The following is a 20,755-nucleotide window of genomic DNA, read 5'->3' on the forward strand; positions in this document are numbered from 1 at the left end:
TGGGGAGCTGGTGGGTGTTTGGGTCTGGAGCCTTGTGACCCAGGCACAGTGTGGTGGGCGTGAGGGCCTGATAAGCAGAGGGCAGCTGACAGTGGCCTGCAGTGGGGTGACAGTAGGTGGGGCAGTTCCAGCGGGTGGCCACAGGAGGTCCCCTTGGATGGAGGTAGTCACCTGGGAGGACAGGGCCAGGCCTGGTGGCCAGGCAGTTGGGTGTTGGATTGGTGCAGAGCGATGGTAGGACTTGGTGGAGAGGAGGTGCTGGGCAGGGATTGGCAGCCAGGAGGAGGCCGCTGTGTTGGAGCAGGGGTCTGGGGCCACATCGCCACCCCTGCCCTGATGTTAGCGATGTGGAAGAATAGGGCCCTCCAGGTGAGGGGCTGCAGGTGGAGGGCTGGTGTCCAGAGAGTGCAGCCAGGGGAGGAGTGAGGCTCCCAGGGCCCTTGTGAGGTCCGGGCGTGGGGAGGGGGCTGGGTGTGGTGGAGAGAGGCCGCCGGGGGCAGGGCCAGGCCTGGGTCTTCACTCAGCTTCCGCCTGTATTTTGTGACGTTCTAGAGGTAGGTGGTGGTTAAACTCCTCCTATGGAGCCTGGGATGCAGGGGATTGAGGCAGACATGTGACCAGCAGCCCTTCTCTTGTAACCTAGTTTCTTTTTCTTCTTAGGACAGGGAGTGGTAAACTCGTTGCCAGTGTGATTGTAGATGCGCAGAACTCTGACAATGAGGAAGATGGTCAGTTTGTGGTGGAGGCTGCCCCCCAGCTTCCTGAGATGTCAGAACTGGAAATGGTGAGCTAACAGGAGCTTCGGTTTCTGTCATTGCCCTTGGACGGCCCTGGAACTCCTACTCCAGCATTTAGGTGCACGTAGACAAAATGTCTGATTTTTCAGTCAGATTTCTGCCTTCTTTAATTTTGTCATTGCTCTGAGGAGATCCATGGAAGCAGCATATCGAGAATTAGCTTTTTCCTCCTTGCTTTCCTGCCCAGGTCCCCGTAGTAGACGTGGAGGCCGAGGAGAAGCACGGTGAGTACTGGACGTGGCGGGCGCGACTGTGGGCGGGGCGCCCTGTGTTGCTCAGGGGTCTGATGAGCATCGGCGGGACACCGGGGCACAGATGGGCTCCTCCTCGCTTGGTGGGTTTAGTCTGGGAGACCATGGGCACTGGGCCCCGGGACCCTGGGGCTTGCTGTCAGCAGCTTCTGACGTGGTGTGCAGTTAGATTAGAGGTGCGACCTCTGGGGTCGTTCCCAAATCGACAACATTTGTAATAGTACTTGTCCTCTTCCCAAGTATCTTCTTTGATTTCAGACATCTCCAGAAGCAGAGAGAGTAGTCCAATGAACCCCCTTGTCACCCGGTGTCAATGGTGATCGGCTCACGTTTTCTCTAAGTCTCTGCCTGCCGCCGACCCCTGTTCCCCTAGACTGTTCTCAAGTCCTAGAGAAGATCGTTTCTTCACTTAATGTGTCCGGTGTAGCTCTAGAAGTTAAGGGCTCTCTTTCAAAAAAACATAACCATAATTCTGTTGTATATTAAAAAACAAAACAAAAACAAAACAATTTCTTGATATCATCAGTTTTTCCAGTTACTTTGTATATTTTTTTCTAGTTTGATTCAGAATCCAAATAAGGTCCCTGCTTTGGAGTCAATTGATCTAACGCTTAGGTCTCTCTTAACCTGTACGGCCATCCCTCCCCTTTCCCTTGTAATGTATTTGCAGAAGAAGCTGGTTGGTTGTCCTTCAGAGTTTCCCATAGTGGAGTGTTGCTCATTACATGCGCATGGTATGGTTTTTTACATATTCTTCTATTCTTGTAACTTGGTTCCAGAGACTTGATCAGATGCAGATTTTGGGCAGGAATACTAGTAGGTGGTGTTGGTTCTTCCTGACGTCTGCTTGTGACGTTAGCCTGGATCATTAAGGGTTGCAAGATGGCGACGTTCTCATCCCGCCCTCCCTTCCTCGAGGTTTGGCTGGATGACACCGTGGTGCAGAGCTTCCCCCCACCCCCAGCCTCTGCCTGTGCCGTGGCGCAGCCCCTAGGAGGAGGGTTTTCCTCAGAGTGAGTCTGTGTCCTGGTGCCATCAGCGCTGACTGAGAGGGCGTGTGGGGTGGTGGTTGCTGGTATCTGTGCGATATCTGTGTGAAAGCATGGGTTTTCCTCTAACGTGTTTGATGGGCCTCGTTTCACGCCAGATCAGTTCTTCTCAGCGACGTTCAGATTGTCTAGTATGTAATCAGTGGGAGCCTGTTGGAGCAGTTCTCTGGGGCCTTTTGACACATCCTGGGAGACTTTGCAGCTTCCTTGTTTTCTGAGAGGACCAGATGTTTCAGGCTCATTTTGTGTATTTCCTGCTCCAAGGCTGGAACCCTCCATTTCTCCAAGGAGCCTGGCTGCATGTTGCTTCTGGGTTGGTCGTTGTTTCTAGGGGTTTTCTTACCTTTTTTTTTTTACATGAGAACACATATCCAAGCTCATACTGGTATTTCCAGTGCAGCTTTACTGTTCTAGAGTTTTTTGAGTTTATACATGCATGTCTATCTCATGCCAAAAATCCTGGCTCCCAGCGTCAGCCGTCTGTTTGCTTCAGCCTGTGGCTGGCACGCACGCACAGCACCTCTAGGCCACCGCCGGCTATTAGTGACGACAGATTACTGGAGACACTGTAGGGTTTTTCTCGGGGTCTGTCTGTTCTCAGGTGTGTTCCCGTCAGGGATGGACAACCAATTACTCTGTTGTAAAGTTACAGAACAATTCTTTGTTAGGCTATGCTTGCCAGTTTGATGTTGTTAAGTTTATTAGTTTCATTTTGGTTTCAGTTTCTAGGCATTGAAAAATCTAATTTAATTTTGTTTTATTTATGTAAAATAGACACATTTCCGAGGTCAAATGTACCAAACAAGATATATTCTGAGATTAGGGGCCTCCACCCTGTCCTCTCCCTCCCCCCTCCCCCTGTAGGTAACAGTAAGAAATATGGCTTATACTTTGATTTAAAAACTTACAAGTTAATACGTGTGTGTGTGTGCGTGGTGTGTACTTACCAGTACTTCCACGTCTCCCTCGTGCTTTTGCGACTTGGCGGCGTGTACTGACGCCCGTCCCTTAGCGGTGCGGACGAGTCTTCACTGCTGCTCACAGCCGCGCCCTGCTCCGTCCAGGTGCTGCGAGGCCGTGCGCGGCCAGTGTCATGTGGATGTGCATTTGGATGAGACAGTCGTCTAAAGAAAATGTTTTGTGTGACATTCACCCCACAGGCAATTCTTTTTTTCTTTTTTTTTTTTTAAAGGAAGTTGAAGACTCTTACCCTAGTATAAGAGGAGTATTTGTGCTTAGAAACAGCTCAGAATTGTCATCCCTGTTTGTGACGGATGGTTATCTTTTAGAATGTTAATCTACATTTCCTCATAATTGTTTTCTATTTCCAAAGTTTTTTTTTTTTTTTACCTTTGAGGAGCTGATTTCTTTGAAACACTCTGAAGTTTTATAGTTAATTTCCACCACCAGCTATGTCAGTCTCTTGTAGACCCTTTTATCAAATAAAGATTATTTGAAGCTGTGTTCAGTATAGAAAGAGGAAGAATACCCCTCTACCTATTTAGAATAGAATAGCTCCTTAGAGAATAACATAAAACCACTGATTCTCAACAGGAGGACTTGTGAAAAAAATTCTGGAGACGAAGAAAGATTATGAGAAGTTGCAGCGGGCGCCCAGACCTGGAGAGAAGGTAAGGAGTGATTTATGCACATGTGCTGATCAGCAGAGTCTGCTGACAGACTTCAAAGTTCCCTCCCACCTCCTCGTTTGGGAGGATAGAAAACTCGGGGCTCCTCCAGTGTGTCCTGGGTGGGGGCTCAGGAATCAAGGCCAGAGGCCTGTTCTGCTCTGACCCCGTGGCTGTCGCCGTCCTGCCTTGTCCAGTCCCTTCCCCCTGCTTGCAGAGTTGGGAGGCTGGGCGCCTGGCCCTGGCTGATTGCAAAATTAGAGACTGGGGAGTTTTCAAGTCTGGCTTTTAGATCCGGGTGCTTTTGGAACCTGGCCTCCCAGCCGTCTTCCTTGCAGCTGTAGGATGTGGTTTTGTTGGGACGCACAGCTTCCTGCCAGCCACCGCCCCTGGGCATGTGACCCTGGGGTGAATACCTGCAGGCCACATAGCATGCCTCAAGTGTCACGGCTAGGTTTGCTATAGCCACTTCCAAAAATGAGAATATATCTTCACTTACTGATTTTGTAACAGAAGACATTTCTTGGATAGTTTTATCGGCAGCTGACAGACACATACACAGATAATTCTGCCTAAAATGTCCTAGTTTTTCATGAAGACGTGGCCTGAAACAGCCAGTGAGGGGACTGGACAGTTGCGAGCGACATCGGAGGGGCGCGGGAACAGTCCCAGGAGAAGAGTGCTGTGCCGGCCTTCGCCTGACGGCGCCCCCGCTGCCTCGTCCGGAAGGAGGACCGCCTTTCTGCAGGCTGTTGTCTCGCTGTGGCATTTTAACCTAGTCCTTTTCGTAGGGTTGTCCTGTGTCCTTGGTATTTTGGGACCCACTTGGAAACCTTGAGTGTGTCCCTCCAGGCTGTTGATGTGGGCAACCTTTGAGGCTTCAGTTGGTGTAAATTTTATAGCCCTGCTTTCCATGCAGAGCACACGAGGGCTGTGCTTCGGGCTGTGTACTGAAGAGTACATTTCAGAGTGGGTACTCTGACTTTAGAAGATAAAAGGAAACAGTGTCCTTGTTTGGTGAACATGTCCTGCCTTAAAAAAGCACAGTGTTTCAGAGTTGGGGCGCTGTCTGTTACGGATGCTCAGAAACATCGGAGTTGAATTTCACTGACTGGTCTTCTAAAAACATCTTAGAGTTTTTAAAATAAAAGAAATGAAAATGTAAGGAAAAGGTGATGTCCTTTCTGCCTCGGCCCCAACCCCGCCGGCCCTCGGGCAGTCAGTCACCTGCTTTAAACGCAGCTGCCTCTGTTCTGCGGGTTTTCACCTTGCCCTGTTGCGGATACGTTAGGCGAGGTGCTTTCTTTGGGCAGCATCCTGTTCTGAGACCCTCCCTGTGGGGAGACCGGGGCATCTGGGTCATTCATCTGAACTGATGACTGGTTTTCCAGTATCTGTTCATTAATTCCTGTGCTGGTGGGCATAGGTTCAGTGGCCTTCCCCTGTCACGAACTCTCACGGGCTCCTTCACGTGTCGGCCGGTGCACGGCGGCCAGACAGGACGTATTTTAGGCTAAGGAGCCCTACGATCTGTCGCAGCTTCTCAGCTCTGCTGATGGAACCTGAGAGCAGTCACGGCGTAGACAGCAGTGAACACCTGTGTGTGGCTCCGTTCCGATGAGGCTTTATTCACAGCAACAGGACCCAGCCTGGGGCTGGAGTTTTCGATCCTGCTTTAGAGTCCGCGCCCAGACTCAGAATTGTGCCAGAGCGTGCGCGGAGCTTCGATTTCACCAGCTATGGCCAAATTACTCCCCCAGTGGCTGGGCCGTGGAATGAGAGTCTGTTTCCACGTGTCTGGGCCATCCACGGTCAGCATGGTGGACGTGTGCATCACCCCCCACAGTGGCCTGTGCCCTGTCGGACCCCTTCCGGCCACGGCTCCCCATGCCCCCCCTCCCGCCAGGGCCCAGCGGCTGCTGCTCTGCTTTTGGTCCCTCTGGTCTGTGTTTCCCAGGAATGTATGTGCTCCTGTTTGCTCAGGCTGCTCTCAGTCGTCATAATTATTTTGATATGTTATTTTTGTAACAGTTCATTCCTTTTTATTGCTGGGTCGTGCACTGTATGGACGTACCACAGGGTGTGTGTCCGTTTGTCAGGTAAGGGGCGTTTGGGCTGTCTCTAGTTTGGGTCCTTTGCAAGTAAAGCTATGGAGAACATTCACGTGTGACTCCCGTGCGGACAGAGATTTTCATTCCTTTGGGTCAATACCGAGGAGCGAGACTGCTGGCTCACACAGTCAACGTATGTTGGTCTTTCTAAGAAACTGCCCAGTGTTTTCCAAAGTGGTTGCATCGTTTACATTCCCACCACAGCATCTGCGAGTCCCAGTTCCTCCACATCCTCATCAACACTTGGAATGCTTAGTCTTTCTAATTTTTGGTGTTTTAATTTGCATTTCCTTAATGGCTGATGATTTTTCTGTCCTGACTGCTGGTTTCTCTTCTTGCTCTTTTCTTAGTGTTGACAACTTGCTATAGCTTTTCTGTTCCTTTGAACTAGTCATTTCTGTTTGTTTTACCAAGTCAATTTCTTGAGTGGGTATATTCCGTTTTTCTATTTCTTTTTGAGTTTCTTTTGGTAATCTCTAAGAATCCGTTAAGATTGGGTTGACCTGTGAGTGAAGGAGAGATCTAAGGCATTAGTGGCTTAACTGAGGTGGTAAGTGCTTTGGCTCCTGAGTCAGAGTCTGGAGGTGGCTGTGGCCCAGATGCCTTCCGCCTCGTCACCCCACAGCTGTGACCCTTGTGCCTCAGGGCCCCTTAGGGCCCCTCATGGCCCAAGGAGGCTGTCCAGGTGCAGTCAGCGGGAAAGGAGGGGAGGGGTAGAGAAGAGGAGGAGAGGAGCACACCCCTTTCCTTGGAGACGACTTCTTGGAAGTTGTGCATCCCACTGCCACTTCCATGGTACTGGCCAGATCTTTGCCACGAAGGGACCATGAAGTGAAGTAGTTACTCCAGGCCTCGGTTCGCTTAGCTAACGATCAGGGCTTCCACACAGACTAGAATTTGCCAAGTTTTCTCCCTGCCTGGCACGCTCCGAAAACGATAATATTTGCAAGGCACATGGGTGAGTGGAGGAGGCTGGCCGCCTGGCCGGGGGCCAAGGGTTTCTGGAAGTGGCACATCCCCCACGTGTGGGCTGCTGTGGGAGGGAGAGCCTGGCCGAGCCCTCCCCGCCTTTCTCCAGGGAACTGTGTCCTTCACATTTTACAAAGTCGTGGCATCAAGATGTTTCAACGGTGCTTTTACGATTTTAAAAATATATCTATAGTTCACAGTTTCCCTTTTCTTCCAAAAATTTTGTCTTTTTTTTTTCCTTTGATGAGACTTTAAAGAAACTACTGAAACAGGCGTCATCTAGCAAAGACTCAACTTCCGGTTTGTTTTCATTTCATTGATTTCTTTATTTTTCCTTTTAATTTCTTTGGTTATTTACGTTTTTATTCTCTTGTGTAAAATACTTAGCTCGTTCATTTTTAGTCTTTGTCATTTTAAACGAATATGTTTAAGGCTATACATTTTTTTTAATTTTAGAATTTATTTTAGAGTGCACGCATGGGGTGCATGTGGGCGGGGGGATGGGCAGGGGGGAGAGAGAGAATCTCTAGCCGACTCTGTGTTGAGCACAGAGCCTGACATGGGCATAATCCCAGGTCCCTGAGATCATGACCTGAGCTGAAATCAAGAGTCGGATGCTCAACCGACTGAGCCACGCTCGTGCCCCAAGGCTATACATTTCTCTTTAAGTGTGCTTTATTTAAATTTATTAAATACTAATATTAAAAGTTCCTTGAATTTTAATTTGAAATACTTTATTTCTTTTTATCATGTGGGCTATTTAGGAGCCTGTTCTTTAGTTTTGAAACATAAGGGTTTTTAGAAAGTCTTTTTATGGACAATTTATAATGAAATTTCATGTTCAAGGAATATGGTCTGTATGGTATCGATTATTTGGAATTAAACTTTTCTTTGTGGCCTAGTCTGAGGTCAGTTTTTACAGGTGTTTCAGAGTCCTTGCACAGTGTGTCTGCTTTCTGTGCTTTGGATCCAGACTTCAATGCCTCTGGTGGATTTTGCAAAGAGGTGATGGTAAGACTATGTGCTCAAAATGCACAGGCCACGTCTGCCTGTTGTCATAATTGCTGTCTTCTCTCTGTCTCACTTAAAAATTCAGATGGTAGATGTTTTCTCTGCTTTTCATGTAAATTGTGTGCCTCTAGTCTCGGGCTTCCCCTTGTTTTGGGGGGCTCATTGTTTTTTCAGCGCTAAGGAGGTAGGAGCTTGCGGTTGAGCCGTCCCTCAGGCCAGCCTTTGGCGTTGCATTGGGAGGAAAGCTATTTCTTATCGTACTGACGGACGTGAATAATACATTATAGAATAAATATGTGCCTCAGACTGAGCATTTTCTTCATTATCCTGGCCGACTTGCTGTCTTTTCAAGAGGAAATATAAACTTTGTTAGTAGTAAGATACTAGCTCATGCCAGCATTTTTTTCCTTCAGATTTATGAAGCAGGTTTTGAAAAACAACCAGAAAAGCAGTTTTATTAGTGCTTCTTCTGCCTTAAAAGCACTTGCTTTTTGAACTTTATAAACGAAGATGCTTTAGATGTTAGCCAGCCGTTTCAGAGATGGTGCCCTCACTTCTCATTCCTGATCTGCTGTCCCCATTTGCATTCTCCTCTGTCAGGCTTCTCCATGTTGGGTCACTTCTAATCGAGTGTCAATTTTAGATGCTTTTTCTTTTCATTGAAATTCTTTATTTTGAAATAGAGTATTTCTCTTAGTGGGTTTCTTTTTTTAGTTCATTTTTAAAGTTTTTGTGATTTTACTCTCTCCCTTCTTGGTCACGTAAACCGCATCCTCTGGAGGTCGTACATCTCTTCAGGTGAGACCTTGGCGTGCGTTTACTTTGACGTGAATGTGTGTATTTTACTGCCCTTCTCAGTGAAGGCTGTAACCCGGGCCTAATGTAGCAGCCATGTGGCTGTAGAGATTAGGGACAGTCATCTGAAAGAATTAGGTATTTGGGAATGTGCGTCTTGAAAGGACTCTTGATGGATAAAATGACCTTATCCTGAACATGTTCGCTTTCAGTTACAGTAAGTTGTATGTAGTGAACAACTGTCAGCTCAATTCTTATGTGAAAGTCAGGGATTTCGATTTTATTCCCTTACTTTGGTGATCTGAATAGATCTTTAAGTTATTCCTTATTTTGGTCACTAGGTGGTGAAATTTCATCACAAATACTTGAACCCTGTTAGAAAAAGGCTCCTCAGAATCACTCTTTAACTGAAAGTCTGCACCTGATAAAAGTATTTTTAGTTTGGATGTTTGTGGTCCTAGTATTATTGGATGGATGTTCTTTTGCTAGAAATACTGTTTCCATTTAAATTGCTGTGAGAGAAAGAAAAGGGACATATGCTACGACATTCTTCACTGGTGAGACCTCAGTAGCAAAACCAGGCTGCTGCTGACACTGACTTTAGTCATAAAGAGTGAGTTAGTTATTTTAGGAAATAAGGTGATTCTTTTATGTTCCCAAGTAGTGCAAAGTCTTCCAATATGCTGGCGGAGGATTTTAGGTTTTGGATATAAAATTGTTGCCAGCATATAATCAACAATACCACTTAAGAATATGCACAGAAATCAGTGGCATTCCTATACACCAACAACAAGACAGGAGAAGGAGAAATTAAGGAGTCGATCCCATTTACAATTGCACCCAAAGCCATAAGATACAAAGGAATAAATCTAACCAAAGGGGCAAAGGATCTGTACTCAGAAAACTATAAAATACTCATGAAAGAAATTGAGGAAGACAAAAAAATGGAACAACGTTCCATGCTCATGGATTGGAAGAACAAATATTGTGAAGCTGTCAATGCTGCCTAGAGCAGTCTACACATTTAATGCAATCCCCATCAAAATACCATCCACTTTTTTCAAAGAAATGGAACAAATAATCCTAAAATTTGTATGGAACCAGAAAAGACCCCGAATAGCCAGAGGAATGTTGAAAAAGAAAAGCAAAGCTGGCGGCATCACAATTCCGGACTTCCAGCTCTACTACAAAGCTGTCATCATCAAGACAGTATGGTACTGGCACAAAAACAGACACATAGATCAATGGAACAGAATAGAGAGCCCAGAAATGGACCCTCAACTCCATGGTCAACTAATCTTCAACAAAGCAGGAAAGAATATCCAATGGAAAAAAAACAGTCTCTTCAACAAATGGTGTTGGGAAAATTGGACAGCCACATGCAGAAGAATGAAACTGGACCATTTCCTTACACCACACACAAAAATAGACTCCAAAGGGTTGAAAGACCTAAATGTGAGACAGGAGTCCATCAAAATCCTAAAGGAGAACACAGGCAGCAACCTCTTAGACCTCAGCCGCAGCAACTTCTTCCTAGAAACATCGCCAAAGGCAAGGGAAGTAAGGGCAAAAATAAACTATTGGGACTTCATCAGGATAAAAAGCTTTTGCACAGCAAAGGAAACAGTCAACAAAACCAAAAGACAGAATGGGAGAAGATATTTGCAAATGACATATCAGATAAAGGGCTAGTATCCAAAATCTATAAAGAACTTACCAAACTCAACACCCAGAGAACAAATAATCCAATCAAGAAATGGGCAGAAGACATGAACAGACATTTCTGCAAAGAAGACAAGCAAATGGCCAATAGACACATGAAAAATACTCAACATCACTCGGCATCAGGGAAATCCAAATCAAAACCTCAATGGGATACCACCTCACACCAGTCAGAATAGCTAAAATTAACAAGTCAGGAAATGACAGATGTTGGCGGGGATGTGGAGAAAGGGGAACCCTCCTACTCTGTTGGTGGGAATGCAAGCTGGTGCAACCACTCTGGAAAACAGTATGGAGGTTCTTCAAAAAGTTGAAAATAGAGCTACCGTATGACCCAGCAATTGCACTACTGGGTATTTACCCCAAAGATACAAATGTAGGGATCCAAAGGGGCACCTGCTCCCCAATGTTTATAGCAGCAATGTCCACAAGAACCCAGATGTCCATCGACAGATGAATGGATAAAGAAGATGTGGTGTGTATGTATGTGTGTGTGTGTGTGTGTATATATATATACGTATATAATGTATACACACAACAATGGAATATTATGCAGCCATAAAAAATGAAATCTTGCCATTTGCAATGATGTGGATGGAAATAGAGGGTATTATGCTAAGCGAAAAAAGTCAATCATAGACAAGTATCATATGATCTCACTGATATGAGGAATTTGAGAAACAAGGCAGAGGATCCTAGGGGAAGGGAGGGAAAAATGAAACAAGACGAAACCATAAGAGACTCTTAATCTCAGGAAGCAAACTGAGGGTTGCTGGAGTGGAGGGGGGCGGGAGGGATGGGGTGGCTGGGTGATGGACACTGGGGAGGGTATGTATTGTGGGGAGCGCTGTGTATTGTGTAAGACTGATGATTCACAGACCTGTACCCTGAAAAAATGCATATTAAAAAAAATTTAAAAAGAATATTTACAGATATATGCCACAGATAATAGACTGTGAAAATGGTTTGGAAACCATCAAAACATCACATGAATATGAACTTTGTGGAGATAATTATGAGTAAATAGGCCTTCTTTGTATATACAAGGCTCATGATATGGATAAAATATCAATACTTTCTCTGAAGGAAAACGTATACATGACTTAAGAAAATTGGATCACAAAAATGTGATTAACTCTGGTCTGACAAACATTTCCAAACTGAATGGTCATCACCTTCTGGTTAATATGTTTACTCAGTGAGTGATAATATGATGAATAAAGATTTTATTCTGAGCATCGGGCTCCACGCTGAGCGTGGAGCTGCTCTGAGCCTACCCCCCCGCTTGTGCACGTTCTCTCAAAAAAAAAAATTTTTATTTTTACCCAAAATGTCAGCTTAACATCATATCATTTTATATTTATCACTTTTCTAGATTTAGTTGGTTTGGCCTGGCAATCATTTTGGCCTTCTCTCCATCAGTATCCTATTTGCTTTGCACGGACACCAGCCTGGGTCCGTAGCTGTAAATGCAGGTTCAGCGGGGCGGGTGCAGGTGTGGGCACGGTCCGGGTGGCGCACTGATGACGTAGGAGGGTCGATGCTCTGGTGGCCTCAGGACCAGCAGATAAGGATTGGAATTCAGATCCGAGTCAGTCGGGGCGGAAGCAAACACAGGTTGTGCGGAGAGCAGTAAGGGAACGGAGGGGACTCTGCCAGGAGTTCTGGAAGCTACAGCTGCCCGGCGAGTGCGGCCCCCGCCCCCGGCAGGGAAAGACTGAGGATGCCCCCGCCCTGCCGAACCTTTCTCACTGGTTTGCAGAAGCATGAAGACTTAGGAAAGCAGCTCGTGAGACTTGAGGAGGGCACGTGAGGGAAAAGGACCCGGGAAAGGAGAGGCGTCCCCCTGGTCTGGCTTCCTTCTCCGCTGGGAGTGGCGCCGCTGGGCTGGGCCTCCGGGGTCCCTGCTCGCCCAGGTGGTTCGCAGGTGACGGCGGTGAGGGGAGCCACAGCGGCTTTCCTTTCTGGGCCACGTTCCCGCGCGTGACCTCGCGCTCCAGGCCTGTGTCCCACCGCTCCTCCGGCTTCCGGGCACCCAGGCTCCTTGGGGACGCATGTGCCTGTTGGCACACAGGCCCTGTCCCACGTGGAGCAGGCACACAGGGATTCTCTTGGCGTTAGGTGGAGCAGTTGCTTCCAGAATTATTTTAGTCCTGAAATTCCACGTTTCTTTGGCTTCTCTTGAAACAAAGAAATTCATTTCCTGGTAACTTCTTTTCTTATTTCTTAGTTATTTTTTGTCCTTTCTAAAACATACCTGTTTGTGCTCATTGTTTGAAGTGAGAAATGCATTTATTTTATTTTCCTAGTTCCTGTCTCTGGGTCGTTCCTGTCTGTTGACTTCTGACTTAAGAGCAGCGCCAGTGAGGGGTGCTGCTGCTGAGTCAGGCTTCCTTGGCTGTAGTTCAACCTGGGGAAACAGGCTCAGAAGGGGCTGACATGGGCAAACCGGGGACGCAGCTTTGTCCTTTTTCTCCAGGAGATGGGTTTCAAGGGGCTTTTTACAGTAAAGAAAAACTGAAACACTTGAATTTAAAATATTTTGATTTCCTACTTGTAGCAGTGATGCATGTATGATTTTTCATATTGGTTTCCTGACGGAATTCTCCAAACCTTTCTTTCTGGCTGAAGACCCCTCCCCACCAGCTGGGACCCCTTTACTAATTAACAGAGCCCGAGGCCAGGACTGACAGCCACTTAGCGAGGAGCTTGCATTATGTCAGGGTTTTGCTAGAGGTAAGCTTTAAATTTCACAGAATATTCTTAAATCCCTTTCAGGAAAAAAAAGACATTAAAATAAAATAGAAGTGTGCTTATTTTAGACATTACGTTATTTAGACATTGTAAATAAAACACACTGTGTGTGGACACGTGGTCTGAATTATGCTGTTACGTGTATACTCCATGTTACAAACACGATGCATTCTGAAAGTTTGGTAGATTTTGAAACTCAGGAGTAATTTACAAATATTTGTATTTTTGGTACTGATTAAGTTTCCAGGTAGCTTATGAAAGCTTTTTTGTACTACAGAGAGTTCGTTTGCAGTGAAAAATGATAGAAAATCATGCTGTAAAACTAACAAACTGAGTAAAGTTTATAATTTTACACAACGTTAAAAGCAACTTTTGAAGACAAGCAGGTTCAGAAGCAGGTCAGACGTGTAATGTTGTGAAGGGCACTTTTGAGAACTCTCAGATACTTCGGAGATGACTGGTGACGACGTTCAAGGTGCAGAGGGAGCGCGTCCCGCCGTCCGCCTGGCGGGGTCTGTGCTGCTGGGCCCCTGTGGGCCACAGTGCGGTTCGGCCGTCAGCCCCGTGGGCGGGGCGGCTCAGGCTCGGGGAAGGATGGCCTGTCACAGGGCGTGTGCTCTCACCTGTCCCGCGACTGGGGGTGCGCGCTCGGATCTCTCGAGGGAGGAGGATTTCTGCCAGGCTTCTCCAGTGTCTCGTGCCTCGTTTTCTCTTCGTAATTACTAGCATTTTCTGGGGAGGTACTGGGAAGGGGAATTGTCCTGCTCTCCACTCGCTGTCCACTTCGTCACTTATTTCAGTCGTCCTGGGCTCAGTTTCCAGTTTTATTCAGGGGGTTACCCTCTCTGCCTCATAGGTTGGTGCTCAGACTGCCCCAGATTTGTCCGCTGGAGCTCCTTCAAATTGGCGTCTGTGTCCTTAGTCTGTTGTTCAAGTTCTTCCTTTCTTCTGGCTCACCAAGATGTTCCAGGCTCATCTTGACTTTCCCCGTCCCAGCCCCGGAACCAGCCATTTCTCCTGGTTCCTTTTAGTGGAGAATCGTGTTTCGGAAGCAAGATCTGCTGCTGGGCGTGCTCAGTCGTCTGCAGTGGTCGGCTCTCAGGCGCTCTTGGTGGTCAGAGCTACAGGAAAATGTGCGTGTGTGTGTGTGCGTGCGTGTGTGTGTGCATGCTCGCACGCACCACAGGGATCATGCCAGTTTTCTCCCTTTCTGTATGTATAATTTCCTTCTCCAGTCATGAGGAGCAAGGCTGTCCTGTCCTTGTACATTGACTTAGTGAACGAATCCCCTGTCGCTGCTGTTCCCCTGGCCCGTGTGCATGCCCTCTTCACCCGCCTCAGGCCCTGACAACCCCTGCCCCGTGCGTGGGCTCCCGATCCCTCCCGGGCTAGCCGTTTCCCCGCGTGGGACTCCTTCCGCCCTGTGCGGGCTGCTCCTCCCCTCCCCCACATGGATGTCCTCACTCTGGGCCCCGTGGCTCCCTGTCCCCACCCTGCTGCAGGTGCTTCCTTGCTTGGCCCACGTAAAGGCTTTAGGACTGAATGGTTCAGGAGGAAAAGACCAGCCACTGACGTTCCCCTGGAATGGAGTCTGGTGAGGTGGAGACCCGGGCCTCCCGTGGCTAGCACGGCGCAGACATAAGTTATCTTCAGCTTGTTGACTAGATGAATTTCAGCTCATGGAACAGAAGTTAGAAGAGACAGAGGGAGATGGAAAGGAGCAAATGATCAAATATGAGGCAGCACTTGGCAGAACGAAATAAACAGAACTGCAGTTGGAAGGTTAGTGGATGTTCTCACGATGCTTCTGGAGAAGAGGACGTGGGGGGCGCGGTGCCATAGCCTCAGTGAGCCCCTTGCTGACCAGCAGGTGCTGCTTGCAGCCCCTCACACTGTGACCCGTGACCGCAGACCGGGGAGCAGGCACAGCCCTCTGGCCGCGTGGCTTTCTGCCCCAATGTGGAGACCGTAGTTCGGACAGTAAGACAGATTTCAAAGTAAAGTGTGATAAGAATGATGAGCTTTCTGGGCGCCTGGGTGGCTCATTTGGTTGGGCGACTGCCTTCGGCTCGGGTCGTGATCCCGGAGTCCTGGGATCAAGTCCCACGTCGGGCTCCCGGCTCAGCGGGGAGCCTGCTTCTTCGAACTCTCCCCTCTCATGCTGTTTCTCTCTCTCTCTCAAATAAATAAATAAATAAAATTAAAAAAAAAAAAAAGAATGATAAGCTTTCTGACCTAGATTAATGGGTTGTTAAGCAAAGTCTGTTTTTTTTAGAGGCACTTTGGTGCTTTCACGGAGAGCAAGAACTTAACCCGCTGTGGGTCTGCGCTTAAAGTTAAGGGCTTCATGTTCCAGGAAAGAACATATTGTAAGAAACAGTGGGTTCTTTTCAAAAGAGCCAAAGTCGGATTTGCTTTTAGATTTGCTCTGCAGCCCTAAATGCCCGAAGAAGAGGGGACAGTCGCCACAGCCTTTGTGAGAAGCAGGTTGACTCAGGACTCCTGTTATTTAGTCAGGTTGGCGTTACGTATGTAGAAATAAAGAAAGATGTATCCGGGTGGTGCAAGGGCTCAAAAACATACTGCTCTTGGATTCTTAGGGGAAAAATGGCCTACGACGTAGTCTACTTAGATAACTGGGAAAAGTAAGCTTGAAAAGAAGCCTCAGGCCCACAGCTCTGGAGACGAGTGCAGACACCGCTTGTCCCCTGGGCGTGTGAGCATGTGGAAAGCGGCCAGGCCGGACTGAACACAGGGTGAGGGTAAAATATGCAGCAGATTTGGAAGACTCAGAAAAAAAACAACAACAACATATGAAGTGTCTCATTAGTAATTTTTATGTTGAGTGCATATTGAAACAGTATTTTAGATATATTGAGTTAGATCAAATGTATCGAAATTAATTTCACTTCTTAGTTTTTAACGAAGCTAGTAGAGACTAGTAGGAAATAAAACCACTTAAGCAAATAGAATTGAGCGTAACCATCACTATGGAACTGAGCGCAGAAGCCCTAAACCAGTTTCTGAAAAATCGGTTTTATGGAAAAAATAACATAATAAGGCTCGGTGGTGCGGCAGAGGGTCAAGGGAGGTAAAATCATGTTAAAATCATTGCCCAAAACTTTTCCCCTTCGCTTTCTTTAAAGTGTCTTTTGATGGCTGAGTTCTAACTAAAATTTCTCAGTCTTAACTCTTAAGATTAGTGTTTTTTTGTGTCTTAGTTAAGAAATCTGTCTCTCTTCTAAGGCCAGAAAGATATTTATTCTTTTTAAATGTTTAAAAATGTTTAAAGCTTTGTTTGGACATTTCTGTTCTTAATCCACCTGGAGTTGATTTTCCGCTGTCCTGTGAGATCGAGGTGCAGTTTTTCTCCGATATGAATAACCAGTTTTTCCTCCTTTCCATGTTGCTCTGCTGTGTGTGAAAGTGACATATGCCCGCAGCGCTTTCTGGATTCTGTGTACCAGAGGTTAGCAGACCTTTTCTAGAAAGGGTCAGAAAGCACGTATATTCAGCTGTGAGAGCTGTGCATGCTTGGTCACCGGTATTCAGCTTCAAAGAAGCTAGGCAACAACCAGATGAACGAATGTGGCTGGACTCAAGTAAGTTTTTTTTTTTTTTTTTGTGGATACCAAAATGCAGATTTTATAGAACTTCCATGTATCATAAAATATTACCCTTTAAATATTGCTTTCAACTATTTTTTTAGTAAAAGCCATTCTGAGCTCATGGGCTGTACAAACGCCTAGGTGGTGGGCCATCCTGTGGTCTGTGGTCTGTCTCACTGGCCCTGCCCGGTTCTGCACTGCTCTGATTAGCTTTATAAACAGGCCTCGTATCGGGTGATTGGGCTATTTTTGGTCCTTTCTGCTTCCGTAGAAATACCGTAGGCAGCTGACTGAGCACCTTGGGAAGCCGTCTCGGGAACTAAGTAGGAGTGTTGATGAGCAGGGATCTCGCCATGTGTTCGGTCTTCAGTGCCTCTCAGGAAACGTTTGTGATTTGTTTCTGTAGTGACTGCGCCTGTTGTTTGTTGGAGTTGTGTGTGGGCGCTCTAGAGGTTATTCTGGTATTGGGAATCCCCTGTTTTAAATTTCTTTTCTAATGGTTGGTGGGTAGGAATGCTGTTGACTTATAACCACTTCTTTGATAAACTGTTGTTTTAAAATATGTCTTGATTCTTCTGTGTTTTCTGTGCCATAGTAGCCTCTGGATACTAACACAGAGAATATAGTGAGATACAGGTCCTGTCGTCACCCCTGTTTGGGGGATCAGGACGTGAAGGGACTTGTCTGGGGCCTCGGGACTGGTGAGCACCGGAGCTGGGATGTGAACGTAGGCGCCTGGCCGAGTCTGTGCTCTTCCCCCCTGAGCTGCGTCCTCATTCCTGTTGCCCGGAGTCCCCGTGGCCTTGTTCCTCCTGTCCAGGCCTTGTGCTTCCCGTGCTGTTGTCTAATCGCTCCCACGGGGCCTCCAGGATCCCCCTCCCAGAGGCGTAGTAACAGTGATAGTGGGCCACCTTCTTCCTTTCTGATTTTTAATGACAGTTCTTCTAGACTTCACCCTTTTTTTTTTTTTTAATTTTATTTTTTGACAGAGAGACACAGTGAGAGAGGGAACACAAGCAGGGGGAGTGGAAGAGGGAGAAGTAGGCTTCCCGCGGAGCAGGGAGTCTGACGTGGGGCTCGATCCCAGGACCCTGGGATCCTGACCTGAGCTAAAGGCAGACGCTTAATGACTGAGCCACCCAGGTGCCCCTAGACTTTACCCTTTTCTGATGATACTTATTGTAGCACTTAATAAACAGATTAAGAAAGTTTGATTTTTTTTCCCCACTGTGGGGCTTTATCATGAATGGGTGTTGAATTTTATGAAATGCTTTTACTCCATTGGGATGATTCCATTATACTTCTTTAATTCACTAAATGACATTTGTAGCTTTTAAGTGATCGTTTCTGAGATGAAACCAATGTTGTTATACTATATTATCTTTTCCATCCACTGGTAGATTCTGTTTGCTAATTAGAATTTTTCCATTTATATTCATGGATGAAATGGACCCGTGATTTTCTTTTCCTCGTACGATCCTTGTCTTGTGTTAGTCCCAAGGTTAAGAGGGAGCTGGGGAGAGTTCTTTCTCTCTTTTCCAGAAGAGATGGTGGACGAGGGAATGGTATGTCTCTTGATAGTTTGTGGGACTTGTGTGTAGAGCCATCATCTGAGCATGATGTTTCCTCAATGGAAAACCTTTAGGGCACTGCTGTTACTTTTATATTATGGGAGCATTCAGGCTTTCTCTTTCTTCTTGAGTCAGTTTTGGTGGTCAATATCTTTTAAATTTTCAAGTTTCCTGGCAAAAGTTCTTGATAGAATTCTTTTTTTTTTTTGATAGAATTCTTTAAACATGTGCTTTATTTGTAATTTAGTTTTGTTCTGTTTTTATTAATAATACTGCTAATTTGTCCTTTTTCTTCTTTTTTTGAAGCAGTGTTTTCAGAAGTTTGTTAGCCTTTTTAAACCATCAGCTTTTGGCTTCATTGGTCTTCTCTTTTGTATCTTTGTTCTTTTCACTGATTTCTCCTGTTTTCTTCATTTCCTTCCTCTACTCTTTTTGTGTTTATTGTCCTTTTAATTTCTTAAGTTGGACCCTCACATTACTGGTGTTTATTTAGCCTTTTTTTAACCTTAATATAAACTTGTTTTGTGATTATAAGTCACCGTGTTTTTTAGGTCAGGATTTATTCATCACCTGTCACCCTGGGCACTGTTCAGGACTCTGGTCAGAAGTGGATGTGCAGAGTTATCAAACATTATCTCCTTGGCAGCTGTTGAGATTACTGTATATGAATAGAACTCCTAATGTTGAGCAATTCTTATGTTCCTAAAATAACCTTTGCTTGCTCATGGTCTATTATTTATCCAATGCAAAACCATATTCAATTTACTAATATTTTACTTATTTATTTATAAGATTTATTTATTTTTTAGCAATATATACACCCTTTGTGGGGCTCGAACTTGCAACCCCGAGATCAAGAGTTACATGCTCTTCTGACTGAGCCAGCCAGGCGCCCCAACTTACTAATCTTTGAAAATAGAAGTCCATAGTCGACTGATACTGTCCTGGAGTTTTCATGTACATCTGTGCTGTTGTTGTTAGGTGTTAGAATCAAGATTATGTTAGTTTTATATAGTTAATTCTTATAAAAATACTTCCTGTGCCCTAGAACAGTTGAAGTTAGAGGAGTGATCTGGTTCATGGAAGTTGTGGAGCCTTGGGGCTGGATGCCCTTCCCTCCCTCTTGGAAGAAGTTGGTCCTCTCTGGGGGCTTGTCTTCCCAGGACTGCTGGTCAGAAGCAGGAGCTTACTTCCTATTCGATGGTGGCTTGAGATCCCGGTAGCTCGGAGCCCGCATGGTTCCATGGTCAACTGTTGCTGATTCGTCCCAGGTTCCTTCCCTCTTGCCTGCAGGGCACATGGGTCTGAGGCCTGGAGCCCTGGGAGGGTCCTTCTCCAGCATGCTCTCCTGTGATTCCTTGTGCTGTCCCCATCCCATCCTCACCCCGGAAGTCCTGGGATGATTGAGTCCAGCTGCCCCATGGACATTGAGTCCAGCAGGATCCCAGACTCGTGCAGTTTGTTTCTTCCCCAATTACTCTTTGGTTGTCTGTGGGAAGTAGGGAGGAGCAGGTGTTTGTACAGAATTATGGGCCTGTTTTCCTATAGGCCAGGTCTCTTCCTGCCCTTGTTTATGCTGATAGTCCAAAGTTATCTGGAGGCGGGCTGCCGGTCTCTTAGGCCTGGTGGACCGTAGTAGGACCCATCAGAGAAAACTCCCATTTTGCTTAGTCAGAGATTCTTCCTGTCACCACAAGTCCCTGCTCACATACCACCTCTTCAGAGACCCCTCCCCACCTCCAGCCAGCTTCGTTAGTCCTCCACCCCATCGCCCACCAGGCTCCGACCCTACTTCATTTTCTTCCTGGCCTCAACCACTCACTGAAATTGTCTGTGTGTTTTTGGATTGACTTTTCGACAGCTGGAGGAGCAAGGCATGGTGAGCACAAGCTTAGCGAAAGCTCCTCCCCATATCTACATCAACAGGTCAGAGCACCGTCTGCAACATATCATTGCCATCTTGGCCTCACTACTTGCAAGGGTATTTGGGATCTGACTGTCCTCATTTGAATTTTCCTCTGCTCTTCCAGTCTTTGGACTCACGCCTTCTATTCATCGTTAATTCTGTGGAATGTATTTTCTGTGGAAGACCTCTGATATCCTGACTTCTGTTACAGGTTTGAGCATCTTTTCTTCAGTTCACATGCCAACCAGAAAGTGGGTTTCATGTTGCCCAGAAACTGCCTTGTAGGATTAATGGTAAATTTGGGTGTGATTATTTTGTCTGGTATTTTTATTTTATTTATTTATATATTTTTTAAAGAATTTTAATTTATTTATTTGACAGAGAGAGAGCACAAGCAGATGGAATAGCAGGTAGAGGGAGAGGAAGAAGCAGGCTCCCTGCTGAGCAAGAAGCCAGATGTGGGGGGGCGCCTGGGTGGCTCAGTTGGTTCAGCGACTGCCTTCGGCTCGGGTCATGATCTCAGGGTCCTGGGATTGAGCCTCGCATCAGGCTCCCTGCTCAGCGGGAAGCCTGCTTCTCCCTC

The 20,755-nt window shown here is 46.4% G+C and overlaps 1 protein-coding gene across 5 annotated transcripts in view; it reads left to right on the plus strand.

Annotated features, from left to right (window-relative positions):
- Positions 1-20,755, plus strand: part of TRAF3IP1 (TRAF3 interacting protein 1) — a 73,559-nt gene that overhangs the window by 25,440 nt on the left and 27,364 nt on the right. For all 5 annotated transcript variants that reach the window (XM_036086441.2, XM_036086440.2, XM_078071540.1 and 2 more), the window contains 3 exons: positions 661-784; positions 985-1,021; positions 3,652-3,728. In XM_036086441.2, coding sequence (XP_035942334.2) covers positions 661-784; positions 985-1,021; positions 3,652-3,728 — 238 coding nt within the window. The remainder of the gene's footprint in view (positions 1-660; positions 785-984; positions 1,022-3,651; positions 3,729-20,755) is intronic.

Source organism: Halichoerus grypus, chromosome 4, assembly GCF_964656455.1.
Source record: "Halichoerus grypus chromosome 4, mHalGry1.hap1.1, whole genome shotgun sequence".
Classification (NCBI taxonomy): Eukaryota; Metazoa; Chordata; class Mammalia; order Carnivora; family Phocidae; genus Halichoerus; species Halichoerus grypus.